General features: G+C 53.0%; 1 protein-coding gene across 1 annotated transcript in view; it reads left to right on the top strand.

The window, feature by feature from the left end:
* Window positions 1–17,049, top strand: part of KRI1 (KRI1 homolog) — a 114,172-nt gene that overhangs the window by 86,742 nt on the left and 10,381 nt on the right. The window contains exons 14-15 of the mRNA XM_078622384.1: window positions 108–193; window positions 2,084–2,204. Of these exons, the coding sequence (XP_078478510.1) occupies window positions 108–193; window positions 2,084–2,204 (207 nt within the window). The remainder of the gene's footprint in view (window positions 1–107; window positions 194–2,083; window positions 2,205–17,049) is intronic.

Genomic DNA, 17,049 nt, shown 5'->3' with positions numbered 1-17,049 from the left:
CGCCACTTAGTGGCGAATGGCGGTTGTTGTTGGTGGTGATGGTGGTGATGATGGTGGTGGTGATGGTGGTGATGGTGGTGGTGACCTGTGCCTCCTTGTTCACGCAGGTGACTGGAGTTTGGACGAAGAGGAGATTTCCGACGGAGCAGACCAAGGGTTGGACGAGCCACATTGTGAAGATCCAGATTTTGTGGTGCGGACAAGTTTGTCTCTCTGTGTGTCTCTGTGTCTGTGTGTCTGTGTGTCTCTGTGTCTGTGTGTCTCTGTGTCTCTGTGTCTGTGTGTCTCTGTGTCTGTGCGTCTCTGTGTCTGTGTGTCTCTGTGTCTGTGTGTCTCTGTGTCTGTGTGTCTCTGTGTCTGTGTGTCTCTGTGTCTGTGTGTCTCTGTGTCTCCCTGTGTGTCTCTGTGTCTGTGTCTCCCTGTGTGTCTCTGTGTCTCCCTGTGTGTCTCCCTCTGTGTCTCTGTGTCTGTGTGTCTCCCTGTGTGTCTCTGTGTCTGTGTCTCTGTGTCTCCCTGTGTGTCTCTGTGTCTCCCTGTGTGTCTCTGTGTCTGTGTGTCTCTGTGTCTCTGTGTCTCCCTGTGTGTCTCTGTGTCTCTGTGTCTCTGTGTCTCTGTGTCTGTGTGTCTGTGTGTCTCCCTGTGTCTCTGTGTCTCCCTGTGTGTCTGTGTGTCTCTGTGTCTGTGTGTCTCTGTGTCTGTGTGTCTCCCTGTGTGTCTTTGTGTCTGTGTGGCTCTGTGTCTCCCTGTGTGTCTCTGTGTCTGTGTGTCTCCCTGTGGGTCTCTGTGTCTGTGTGTCTCTGTGTCTGTGTGGCTCTGTGTCTCCCTGTGTGTCTCTGTGTCTGTGTGTCTCCCTGTGTGTCTCTGTGTCTGTGTGGCTCTGTGTCTCCCTGTGTGTCTCTGTGTCTGTGTGTCTCCCTGTGTGTCTCTGTGTCTCCCTGTGTGTCTCTGTGTCTCTGTGTCTGTGTGTCTCTGTGTCTGTGTGTCTCTGTGTCTGTGTCTCTGTGTCTCCCTGTGTGTCTGTGTGTCTCTGTGTCTCCCTGTGTGTCTCTGTGTCTCCCTGTGTGTCTCTGTGTCTCCCTGTGTGTCTCTGTGTCTCCCTGTGTGTCTGTGTGTCTGCGTGTCTCCCTGTGTGTCTCTGTGTCTCCCTGTGTGTTTCTGTGTCTCCCTGTGTGTCTCTGTGTCTCCCTGTGTGTCTCTGTGTCTCCCTGTGTGTCTCTGTGTCTCCCTGTGTGTCTCTGTGTCTCCCTGTGTGTCTCTGTGTCTCCCTGTGTGTCTCTGTGTATCCCTGTGTGTCTGTGTGTCTCCCTGTGTGTCTCTGTGTCTCCCTGTGTGTCTGTGTGTCTGTGTGTCTCCCTGTGTGTCTCTGTGTCTCCCTGTGTGTCTCTGTGTCTCCCTGTGTGTCTCTGTGTCTGTGTCTCCCTGTGTGTCTCTGTGTCTCCCTGTGTGTCTCTGTGTCTCCCTGTGTGTCTCTGTGTCTCCCTGTGTATCTCTGTGTCTCCCTGTGTGTCTCTGTGTCTCCCTGTGTCTCTGTGTCTCCCTGTGTGTCTCTGTGTCTCCCTGTGTGTCTGTGTGTCTCCCTGTGTGTCTGTGTGTCTGTGTGTCTCCCTGTGTGTCTCTGTGTCTCCCTGTGTGTCTCTGTGTCTCCCTGTGTGTCTGTGTGTCTGTGTGTCTCCCTGTGTGTCTCTGTGTCTCCCTGTGTGTCTCTGTGTCTCTGTTTCTGTGTGTCTCTGTGTCTGTGTCTCCCTGTGTGTCTCTGTGTCTCCCTGTGTGTCTCTGTGTCTCCCTGTGTGTCTCTGTGTCTCCCTGTGTCTCTCTGTGTCTCCCTGTGTGTCTCTGTGTCTCCCTGTGTGTCTCTGTGTCTCCTTGTGTGTCTCTGTGTCTCCCCCATGGATTCCTGTGTGTCTCTCTCTTCCTGTGAATCGCTGTTTCTGTCTTCCTGGGTCTGTCCCAGTGTCTCTGTCTCCCTGTGTCTCCCTGTGTCTCCCTGTGTCTGTGTCTCCCTGTGTCTCACTGTGTCTGTGTCTCACTGTGTCTCGCTGTGTCTTTGTCTCACTGTATCTCGCTGTATCTCCGTGTAATTCAGATGGATGCAGATTACGTACCGGGCGGACATGGGGGACAGAATTTAGACACCGAAGTCACGGGGACACGCAGACGCAGAGACAAGCGGCGGAAATACGCGGAGCTCCCAGCAGATGATTCAGGTGGGACACGAAGACACTGAGACACAGAGACACTGGGACACTGAGACACTGAGACACAGGGACACTGAGACACTGAGACACTGAGACACTGGGACACGAAGACACTGAGACACTGAGACACAGGGGCACAGGGACACAGGGACACAGAGACACAGGGACACAGAGACACTGAGACACTGGGACACGAAGACACTGAGACACTGAGACACAGGGACACAGGGACACAGGGACACTGAGACACTGAGACACAGGGACACTGAGACACTGAGACACTGAGACACTGGGACACTGAGACACTGAGACACTGAGACACAGGGACACAGGGACACAGAGACACAGGGACACAGAGACACTGAGACACAGAGACACTGAGACACTGAGACACTGAGACACTGGGACACTGAGACACTGAGACACTGAGACACAGGGACACAGAGACACAGGGACACTGAGACACTGAGACACAGGGACACTGAGACACTGGGACACTGAGACACTGAGACACAGGGACACTGAGACACTGAGACACTGAGACACTGAGACACTGGGAAACGAAGACACTGAGACACTGAGACACTGAGACACTGAGACACAGGGACACAGGGACACAGAGACACAGGGACACAGAGACACTGAGACACTGAGACACAGGGACACAGGGACACAGAGACACTGAGACACAGAGACACAGGGACACTGAGACACTGAGACACAGAGACACAGGGACACAGGGACACTGAGACACTGAGACACAGGGACACAGGGACACAGAGACACAGGGACACAGGGACACTGAGACACTGGGACACGAAGACACTGAGACAGAGACACAGGGACACTGAGACACTGAGACACAGGGACACAGGGACACAGAGACACAGGGACACAGAGACACTGAGACACTGAGACACTGAGACACTGGGACACTGAGACACTGAGACACAGGGACACAGGGACACAGAGACACAGGGACACTGAGACACTGAGACACAGGGACACTGAGACACTGGGACACTGAGACACTGAGACACAGGGACACTGAGACACTGAGACACTGAGACACTGAGACACTGGGACACGAAGACACTGAGACACTGAGACACTGAGACACTGAGACACAGGGACACAGGGACACAGAGACACAGGGACACAGAGACACTGAGACACTGAGACACAGGGACACAGGGACACAGGGACACAGGGACACAGAGACACTGAGACACTGAGACACTAAGACACAGGGACACAGGGACACAGAGACACAGGGACACAGAGACACTGAGACACTGAGACACAGGGACACAGAGACACTGAGACACTGAGACACTGAGACACTGGGACACTGAGACACTGAGACACTGAGACACAGGGACACAGGGACACAGAGACACAGGGACACTGAGACACTGAGACACAGGGACACTGAGACACTGGGACACTGAGACACTGAGACACAGGGACACTGAGACACTGAGACACTGGGACACGAAGACACTGAGACACTGAGACACAGGGACACAGGGACACAGAGACACAGGGACACAGAGACACTGAGACACTGAGACACTGAGACACAGGGACACAGGGACACAGGGACACAGAGACACTGAGACACAGAGACACAGAGACACAGGGACACTGAGACACTGGGACACTGAGACACTGAGACACTGAGACACAGGGACACAGGGACACAGAGACACAGGGACACTGAGACACTGAGACACAGGGACACTGAGACACTGGGACACTGAGACACTGAGACACAGGGACACTGAGACACTGAGACACTGAGACACTGAGACACTGGGACACGAAGACACTGAGACACTGAGACACTGAGACACTGAGACACAGGGACACAGGGACACAGGGACACAGAGACACAGAGACACAGAGACACAGGGACACTGAGACACTGGGACACTGAGACACTGAGACACTGAGACACAGGGACACAGGGACACAGAGACACAGGGACACTGAGACACTGAGACACAGGGACACTGAGACACTGGGACACTGAGACACTGAGACACAGGGACACTGAGACACTGAGACACTGAGACACTGAGACACTGGGACACGAAGACACTGAGACACTGAGACACTGAGACACTGAGACACAGGGACACAGGGACACAGAGACACAGGGACACAGAGACACTGAGACACTGAGACACAGGGACACAGGGACACAGGGACACAGAGACACTGAGACACAGAGACACAGAGACACAGGGACACTGAGACACTGAGACACAGAGACACAGGGACACAGGGACACTGAGACACAGGGACACAGGGACACAGGGACACAGGGACACAGAGACACAGGGACACAGGGACACAGAGACACTGGGACACGAAGACACTGAGACAGAGACACAGGGACACTGAGACACTGAGACACAGGGACACAGGGACACAGGGACACAGAGACACAGGGACACAGAGACACTGAGACACAGGGACACAGGGACACTGAGACACTGAGACACTGAGACACAGGGACACGTGGACACGTGGACACGTGGACACGTGGACATAGGGACACAGAGACACAGGGACACTGAGACACAGACACTGAGACACTGAGACACAGGGACACAGAGACACAGAGACACAGAGACACAGGGACACGTGGACACGTGGACACAGAGACACTTGGACACTGGAACACAGGGACACAGGGACACTGGAACACAGGGACACAGGGACACAGAGACACAGAGACACAGAGACACAGGGACACAGAGACACAGAGACACAGAGACACTGAGACACAGGGACACGTGGACACGTGGACACAGAGACACAGGGACACAGAGACACTGAGACACAGGGACACAGGGACACTGAGATACAGAGACACTGAGACACTGAGACACAGGGACACAGGGATACTGGAACACAGAGACACAGACACACAGGGACACTGAGACACATGGACACAGGGACACAGACACAGAGACACAGAGACACTGAGATACAGAGACACTGAGACACAGGGACACAGAGACACTGAGACACTGAGACACAGGGACACAGAGACACAGGGACACAGCGATACAGTGACACAGAGACACAGAAACACAGGGACACTGAGATACAGAGACACAGGGACACTGAGACACAGAGACACAGAGACACAGAGACACAGGGACACAGGGACACTGAGATACAGTGACACAGAGACACAGAGACACAGAGACACAGAGACACAGGGACACAGAGATACAGTGACACAGAGACACAGAAACACAGGGACACTGAGATACAGAGACACTGAGACACTGAGACACAGAGACACAGGGACACTGAGACACATGGACACAGGGACACAGGGACACAGACACAGAGACACAGGGACACAGAGATACAGTGACACAGAGATACAGTGACACAGAGACACTGAGACAATGAGACACAGGGACACAGGGATACTGGAACACAGAGACACAGAGACACAGACACACTGAGACACATGGACACAGGGACACAGGGACACAGGGACACAGAGACACAGAGACACTGAGATACAGAGATACAGAGACACAGAGACACTGAGACACTGAGACACTGAGACACAGAGACACAGAGACACAGAGACACAGAGACACAGAGACACAGAGACACAGGGACACAGGGACACAGGGACACAGGGACACAGAGACACAGAGACACAGAGACACTGAGATAGAGATACAGAGATACAGAGACACTGAGACACTGAGACACAGAGACACAGAGACACAGAGACACAGAGACACAGAGACACAGAGACACAGAGACACAGAGACACAGAGACACAGAGACACAGGGACACAGGGACACAGGGACACAGAGACACAGAGACACAGGGACACTAAGATACAGAGACACTGAGACACTGAGACACAGAGACACAGAGACACAGAGACACAGAGACACAGAGACACAGAGACACAGAGACACAGAGACACAGAGACACAGAGACACAGAGACACAGGGACACAGAGATACAGTGACACAGAGACACAGAGACACAGAGACACAGAGACACAGGGACACAGAGACACAGAGACACAGGGACACTGAGACACTGAGACACAGAGACACAGGGACACAGAAACACAGGGACACTGAGATACAGAGACACTGAGACACAGAGACACAGGGACACTGAGACACATGGACACAGGGACACAGGGACACAGACATAGAGACACAGGGACACAGAGACACAGGGACACAGAGACACAGAGACACAGGGACACAGGGACACAGGGACACAGGGACACAGAGACACAGAGACACAGAGACACTGAGATAGAGATACAGAGATACAGAGACACAGAGACACTGAGACACAGAGACACAGAGACACAGAGACACAGAGACACAGAGACACAGAGACACAGAGACACAGAGACACAGAGACACAGAGACACAGAGACACAGGGACACAGAGACACAGGGACACTGAGATACAGAGACACTGAGACACTGAGACACTGAGACACTGAGACACAGAGACACAGGGACACAGGGACACAGGGACACAGGGACACAGATACAGTGACACAGAGACACAGAGACACAGAGACACAGAGACACAGAGACACAGGGACACAGAGACACAGAGACACAGGGACACTGAGACACTGAGACACAGGGACACAGAGATACAGTGACACAGAGACACAGAGACACAGAGACACAGAGACACAGGGACACAGAGACACAGAGACACAGGGACACTGAGACACTGAGACACAGAGACACAGGGACACAGAAACACAGGGACACTGAGATACAGAGACACTGAGACACAGAGACACAGGGACACTGAGACACATGGACACAGGGACACAGGGACACAGACATAGAGACACAGGGACACAGAGACACAGGGACACAGAGATACAGGGACACAGAGATACAGGGACACAGACACAGAGACACAGGGACACAGGGACACAGAGACACAGGGACACAGAGACACTGAGATACAGGGACACAGAGACACAGGGACACAGGGACACAGAGACACAGGGACACAGAGACACTGAGACACAGAGACACAGAGACACAGAGACACAGAGACACAGGGACACAGAGACACAGAGACACAGGGACACAGGGACACAGAGACACAGGGACACAGAGATACAGTGACACAGAGACACAGAGACACAGAGACACAGGGACACAGGGACACAGAGACACAGGGACACAGAGACACTGAGATACAGGGACACAGAGACACAGAGACACAGGGACACAGGGACACAGAGACACAGGGACACAGAGACACAGAGACACAGAGACACAGAGACACAGAGACACAGGGACACAGAGACACAGAGACACAGGGACACAGGGACACAGGGACACAGAGATACAGTGACACAGAGACACAGAGACACAGAGACACAGAGACACAGAGACACAGGGACACTGAGACACTGAGACACAGAGACACAGGGACACAGAAACACAGGGACACTGAGATACAGAGACACTGAGACACAGAGACACAGGGACACTGAGACACATGGACACAGGGACACAGGGACACAGACATAGAGACACAGGGACACAGCGACACAGGGACACAGAGATACAGGGACACAGAGATACAGGGACACAGAGACACAGAGACACAGGGACACAGGGACACAGAGACACAGGGACACAGAGACACTGAGATACAGGGACACAGAGACACAGAGACACAGGGACACAGGGACACAGAGACACAGGGACACTGAGATACAGGGACACAGGGACACAGAGACACAGGGACACAGAGACACAGAGACACAGAGACACAGAGACACTGAGATACAGGGACACAGGGACACAGAGACACAGAGACACAGAGACACAGAGACACAGGGACACAGAGACACTGAGATACAGGGACACAGGGACACAGAGACACAGAGACACAGAGACACAGGGACACAGAGACACAGAGACACAGGGACACAGAGACACAGGGACACAGGGACACAGGGACACAGAGACACAGGGACACAGAGACACTGAGATACAGGGACACAGGGACACAGGGACACAGAGACACAGGGACACAGAGACACAGAGACACAGAGACACAGGGACACAGGGACACAGACACAGAGACACAGGGACACAGGGACACAGAGACACAGAGACACAGAGACACAGGGACACAGAGACACAGGGACACAGAGACACAGAGACACAGAGACACAGGGACACAGGGACACTGAGATACAGGGACACAGAGACACAGGGACACAGAGACACAGAGACACAGAGACACAGGGACACAGAGACACAGGGACACAGGGACACAGGGACACAGAGACACAGGGACACAGAGACACAGAGACACTGAGATACAGAGATACAGAGACACAGAGACACAGAGACACTGAGACACAGAGACACAGAGACACAGAGACACAGAGACACAGGGACACAGGGACACAGGGACACAGAGACACAGAGACACAGAGACACTGAGATAGAGATACAGAGATACAGAGACACAGAGACACTGAGACACTGAGACACAGAGACACAGAGACACAGAGACACAGAGACACAGAGACACAGAGACACAGGGACACAGGGACACAGGGACACAGGGACACAGAGACACAGAGACACAGGGACACTGAGATACAGAGACACTGAGACACTGAGACACAGAGACACAGAGACACAGAGACACAGAGACACAGAGACACAGAGACACAGGGACACAGGGACACAGGGACACAGAGACACAGAGACACAGAGACACTGAGATAGAGATACAGAGATACAGAGATACAGAGATACAGAGACACAGAGACACAGAGACACAGAGACACAGGGACACAGGGACACAGAGACACAGAGACACAGAGACACAGAGACACAGGGACACAGAGACACAGGGACACTGAGATACAGAGACACTGAGACACAGAGACACAGAGACACAGAGACACAGAGACACAGAGACACAGAGACACAGAGACACAGAGACACAGAGACACAGAGACACAGGGACACAGAGACACAGGGACACTGAGATACAGAGACACTGAGACACAGAGACACAGAGACACAGAGACACAGAGACACAGAGACACAGGGACACAGGGACACAGGGACACAGAGATACAGAGATACAGTGACACAGAGACACAGAGACACAGAGACACAGAGACACAGGGACACAGAGACACAGGGACACTGAGACACTGAGACACTGAGACACAGGGACACAGGGACACAGGGACACAGAGACACAGAGACACAGAGACACAGAGATAGAGATACAGAGATACAGAGACACAGAGACACAGAGACACAGAGACACAGGGACACAGGGACACAGAGACACAGGGACACAGAGACACTGAGATACAGGGACACAGAGACACAGGGACACAGGGACACAGAGACACAGAGACACAGAGACACTGAGATACAGGGACACAGGGACACAGAGACACAGAGACACAGAGACACAGGGACACAGAGACACTGAGATACAGGGACACAGGGACACAGAGACACAGAGACACAGAGACACAGGGACACAGAGACACAGAGACACAGAGACACAGGGACACAGGGACACAGGGACACAGGGACACAGAGACACAGGGACACAGAGACACTGAGATACAGGGACACAGGGACACAGGGACACAGAGACACAGGGACACAGAGACACAGAGACACAGAGACACAGGGACACAGGGACACAGAGACACAGAGACACAGGGACACAGGGACACAGAGACACAGGGACACAGAGACACAGGGACACAGAGACACAGAGACACAGAGACACAGGGACACAGGGACACTGAGATACAGAGACACAGGGACACAGAGACACAGGGACACAGGGACACAGGGACACAGAGACACAGGGACACAGAGACACTGAGATACAGGGACACAGAGACACAGGGACACAGGGACACAGAGACACAGAGACACAGAGACACAGAGACACTGAGATACAGGGACACAGGGACACAGAGACACAGAGACACAGAGACACAGGGACACAGAGACACTGAGATACAGGGACACAGGGACACAGAGACACAGAGACACAGAGACACAGAGACACAGAGACACAGAGACACAGAGACACAGGGACACAGGGACACAGGGACACAGACACAGAGACACAGGGACACTGAGATACAGAGACACTGAGACACTGAGACACAGAGACACAGAGACACAGAGACACAGAGACACAGAGACACAGAGACACAGGGACACAGAGATACAGTGACACAGAGACACAGAGACACAGAGACACAGGGACACAGAGACACAGGGACACTGAGACACTGAGACACTGAGACACTGAGACACAGAGACACAGGGACACAGAAACACAGGGACACTGAGATACAGAGACACTGAGACACAGAGACACAGGGACACTGAGACACATGGACACAGGGACACAGGGACACAGACATAGAGACACAGGGACACAGAGACACAGGGACACAGAGACACAGAGACACAGGGACACAGGGACACAGGGACACAGGGACACAGAGACACAGAGACACAGAGACACTGAGATAGAGATACAGAGATACAGAGACACAGAGACACTGAGACACTGAGACACAGAGACACAGAGACACAGAGACACAGAGACACAGAGACACAGAGACACAGAGACACAGAGACACAGAGACACAGGGACACAGAGACACAGGGACACTGAGATACAGAGACACTGAGACACTGAGACACAGAGACACAGAGACACAGAGACACAGGGACACAGGGACACAGAGACACAGGGACACAGATACAGTGACACAGAGACACAGAGACACAGAGACACAGGGACACAGAGACACAGAGACACAGGGACACTGAGACACTGAGACACAGGGACACAGAGATACAGTGACACAGAGACACAGAGACACAGAGACACAGAGACACAGGGACACAGAGACACAGAGACACAGGGACACTGAGACACTGAGACACAGAGACACAGGGACACAGAAACACAGGGACACTGAGATACAGAGACACTGAGACACAGAGACACAGGGACACTGAGACACATGGACACAGGGACACAGGGACACAGACATAGAGACACAGGGACACAGAGACACAGGGACACAGAGATACAGGGACACAGAGATACAGGGACACAGACACAGAGACACAGGGACACAGGGACACAGAGACACAGGGACACAGAGACACTGAGACACAGAGACACAGAGACACAGAGACACAGAGACACAGAGACACAGGGACACAGGGACACAGGGACACAGAGACACAGAGACACAGGGACACTAAGATACAGAGACACTGAGACACTGAGACACAGAGACACAGAGACACAGAGACACAGAGACACAGAGACACAGAGACACAGAGACACAGAGACACAGAGACACAGAGACACAGGGACACAGAGATACAGTGACACAGAGACACAGAGACACAGAGACACAGAGACACAGGGACACTGAGACACTGAGACACAGAGACACAGGGACACAGAAACACAGGGACACTGAGATACAGAGACACTGAGACACAGAGACACAGGGACACTGAGACACATGGACACAGGGACACAGGGACACAGACATAGAGACACAGGGACACAGAGACACAGGGACACAGAGACACAGAGACACAGGGACACAGGGACACAGGGACACAGGGACACAGAGACACAGAGACACAGAGACACTGAGATAGAGATACAGAGATACAGAGACACAGAGACACTGAGACACTGAGACACAGAGACACAGAGACACAGAGACACAGAGACACAGAGACACAGAGACACAGAGACACAGAGACACAGAGACACAGAGACACAGAGACACAGGGACACAGAGACACAGGGACACTGAGATACAGAGACACTGAGACACTGAGACACTGAGACACTGAGACACAGAGACACAGAGACACAGGGACACAGGGACACAGGGACACAGAGACACAGGGACACAGATACAGTGACACAGAGACACAGAGACACAGAGACACAGAGACACAGAGACACAGGGACATAGAGACACAGAGACACAGGGACACTGAGACACTGAGACACAGGGACACAGAGATACAGTGACACAGAGACACAGAGACACAGAGACACAGAGACACAGGGACACAGAGACACAGAGACACAGGGACACTGAGACACTGAGACACAGAGACACAGGGACACAGAAACACAGGGACACTGAGATACAGAGACACTGAGACACAGAGACACAGGGACACTGAGACACATGGACACAGGGACACAGGGACACAGACATAGAGACACAGGGACACAGAGACACAGGGACACAGAGATACAGGGACACAGAGATACAGGGACACAGACACAGAGACACAGGGACACAGGGACACAGAGACACAGGGACACAGAGACACTGAGATACAGGGACACAGAGACACAGGGACACAGGGACACAGAGACACAGGGACACAGAGACACTGAGACACAGAGACACAGAGACACAGAGACACAGAGACACAGAGACACAGGGACACAGAGACACAGAGACACAGGGACACAGGGACACAGAGACACAGGGACACAGAGATACAGTGACACAGAGACACAGAGACACAGAGACACAGGGACACAGGGACACAGAGACACAGGGACACAGAGACACTGAGATACAGGGACACAGAGACACAGAGACACAGGGACACAGGGACACAGAGACACAGGGACACAGAGACACAGAGACACAGGGACACAGGGACACAGGGACACAGAGATACAGTGACACAGAGACACAGAGACACAGAGACACAGAGACACAGGGACACTGAGACACTGAGACACAGAGACACAGGGACACAGAAACACAGGGACACTGAGATACAGAGACACTGAGACACAGAGACACAGGGACACTGAGACACATGGACACAGGGACACAGGGACACAGACATAGAGACACAGGGACACAGAGACACAGGGACACAGAGATACAGGGACACAGAGATACAGGGACACAGAGACACAGAGACACAGGGACACAGGGACACAGAGACACAGGGACACAGAGACACTGAGATACAGGGACACAGAGACACAGAGACACAGGGACACAGGGACACAGAGACACAGGGACACTGAGATACAGGGACACAGGGACACAGAGACACAGGGACACAGAGACACAGAGACACAGAGACACAGAGACACAGAGACACTGAGATACAGGGACACAGGGACACAGAGACACAGAGACACAGAGACACAGAGACACAGGGACACAGAGACACTGAGATACAGGGACACAGGGACACAGAGACACAGAGACACAGAGACACAGGGACACAGAGACACAGAGACACAGGGACACAGAGACACAGGGACACAGGGACACAGGGACACAGAGACACAGGGACACAGAGACACTGAGATACAGGGACACAGGGACACAGGGACACAGAGACACAGGGACACAGAGACACAGAGACACAGAGACACAGGGACACAGGGACACAGACACAGAGACACAGGGACACAGGGACACAGAGACACAGAGACACAGAGACACAGGGACACAGAGACACAGGGACACAGAGACACAGAGACACAGAGACACAGGGACACAGGGACACTGAGATACAGGGACACAGAGACACAGGGACACAGAGACACAGAGACACAGAGACACAGGGACACAGAGACACAGGGACACAGGGACACAGGGACACAGAGACACAGGGACACAGAGACACAGAGACACTGAGATACAGAGATACAGAGACACAGAGACACAGAGACACTGAGACACAGAGACACAGAGACACAGAGACACAGAGACACAGAGACACAGAGACACAGGGACACAGGGACACAGGGACACAGAGACACAGAGACACAGAGACACTGAGATAGAGATACAGAGATACAGAGACACAGAGACACTGAGACACAGAGACACAGAGACACAGAGACACAGAGACACAGAGACACAGAGACACAGAGACACAGAGACACAGGGACACAGGGACACAGGGACACAGGGACACAGAGACACAGAGACACAGGGACACTGAGATACAGAGACACTGAGACACTGAGACACTGAGACACAGAGACACAGAGACACAGAGACACAGAGACACAGGGACACAGGGACACAGGGACACAGGGACACAGAGACACAGAGACACAGAGACACAGAGACACTGAGATAGAGATACAGAGATACAGAGATACAGAGATACAGAGACACAGAGACACAGAGACACAGAGACACAGAGACACAGGGACACAGGGACACAGAACACAGAGACACAGAGACACTGAGATAGAGACACAGAGACACAGAGACACAGAGACACAGAGACACAGGGACACAGAGACACAGGGACACTGAGATACAGAGACACTGAGACACTGAGACACAGAGACACAGAGACACAGAGACACAGAGACACAGAGACACAGGGACACAGGGACACAGGGACACAGAGATACAGAGATACAGTGACACAGAGACACAGAGACACAGAGACACAGAGACACAGGGACACAGAGACACAGGGACACTGAGACACTGAGACACTGAGACACAGGGACACAGGGACACAGGGACACAGAGACACAGAGACACAGAGACACAGAGACACTGAGATAGAGATACAGAGATACAGAGACACAGAGACACAGAGACACAGAGACACAGGGACACAGGGACACAGAGACACAGGGACACAGAGACACTGAGATACAGGGACACAGAGACACAGGGACACAGGGACACAGAGACACAGAGACACAGAGACACAGAGACACTGAGATACAGGGACACAGGGACACAGAGACACAGAGACACAGAGACACAGGGACACAGAGACACTGAGATACAGGGACACAGGGACACAGAGACACAGAGACACAGAGACACAGGGACACAGAGACACAGAGACACAGGGACACAGGGACACAGGGACACAGGGACACAGAGACACAGGGACACAGAGACACTGAGATACAGGGACACAGGGACACAGGGACACAGAGACACAGGGACACAGAGACACAGAGACACAGAGACACAGGGACACAGGGACACAGAGACACAGAGACACAGGGACACAGGGACACAGAGACACAGGGACACAGAGACACAGGGACACAGAGACACAGAGACACAGAGACACAGGGACACAGGGACACTGAGATACAGAGACACAGGGACACAGAGACACAGGGACACAGGGACACAGGGACACAGAGACACAGGGACACAGAGACACTGAGATACAGGGACACAGAGACACAGGGACACAGGGACACAGAGACACAGAGACACAGAGACACAGAGACACTGAGATACAGGGACACAGGGACACAGAGACACAGAGACACAGAGACACAGGGACACAGAGACACTGAGATACAGGGACACAGGGACACAGAGACACAGAGACACAGAGACACAGAGACACAGAGACACAGGGACACAGGGACACAGGGACACAGACACAGAGACACAGGGACACTGAGATACAGAGACACTGAGACACTGAGACACAGAGACACAGAGACACAGAGACACAGAGACACAGAGACACAGAGACACAGAGACACAGGGACACAGAGATACAGTGACACAGAGACACAGAGACACAGAGACACAGGGACACAGAGACACAGGGACACTGAGACACTGAGACACAGAGACACAGGGACACAGAAACACAGGGACACTGAGATACAGAGACACTGAGACACAGAGACACAGGGACACTGAGACACATGGACACAGGGACACAGGGACACAGACATAGAGACACAGGGACACAGAGACACAGGGACACAGAGACACAGAGACACAGGGACACAGGGACACAGGGACACAGGGACACAGAGACACAGAGACACAGAGACACTGAGATAGAGATACAGAGATACAGAGACACAGAGACACTGAGACACTGAGACACAGAGACACAGAGACACAGAGACACAGAGACACAGAGACACAGAGACACAGAGACACAGAGACACAGAGACACAGAGACACAGAGACACAGAGACACAGAGACACAGGGACACAGAGACACAGGGACACTGAGATACAGAGACACTGAGACACTGAGACACTGAGACACTGAGACACAGAGACACAGAGACACAGGGACACAGGGACACAGGGACACAGAGACACAGGGACACAGATACAGTGACACAGAGACACAGAGACACAGAGACACAGGGACACAGAGACACAGAGACACAGGGACACTGAGACACTGAGACACAGGGACACAGAGATACAGTGACACAGAGACACAGAGACACAGAGACACAGAGACACAGGGACACAGAGACACAGAGACACAGGGACACTGAGACACTGAGACACAGAGACACAGGGACACAGAAACACAGGGACACTGAGATACAGAGACACTGAGACACAGAGACACAGGGACACTGAGACACTGAGACACATGGACACAGGGACACAGGGACACAGACATAGAGACACAGGGACACAGAGACACAGGGACACAGAGATACAGGGACACAGAGATACAGGGACACAGACACAGAGACACAGGGACACAGGGACACAGAGACACAGGGACACAGAGACACTGAGATACAGGGACACAGAGACACAGGGACACAGGGACACAGAGACACAGGGACACAGAGACACTGAGACACAGAGACACAGAGACACAGAGACACAGAGACACAGGGACACAGAGACACAGAGACACAGGGACACAGGGACACAGAGACACAGGGACACAGAGATACAGTGACACAGAGACACAGAGACACAGA

This window comes from Lampetra planeri, unplaced genomic scaffold (assembly GCF_965212315.1).
Source record: "Lampetra planeri unplaced genomic scaffold, kcLamPlan1.2.h2 scaffold_149, whole genome shotgun sequence".
NCBI lineage: Eukaryota > Metazoa > Chordata > Hyperoartia > Petromyzontiformes > Petromyzontidae > Lampetra > Lampetra planeri.
This window is presented reverse-complemented; position numbering and strand designations above follow the sequence as displayed.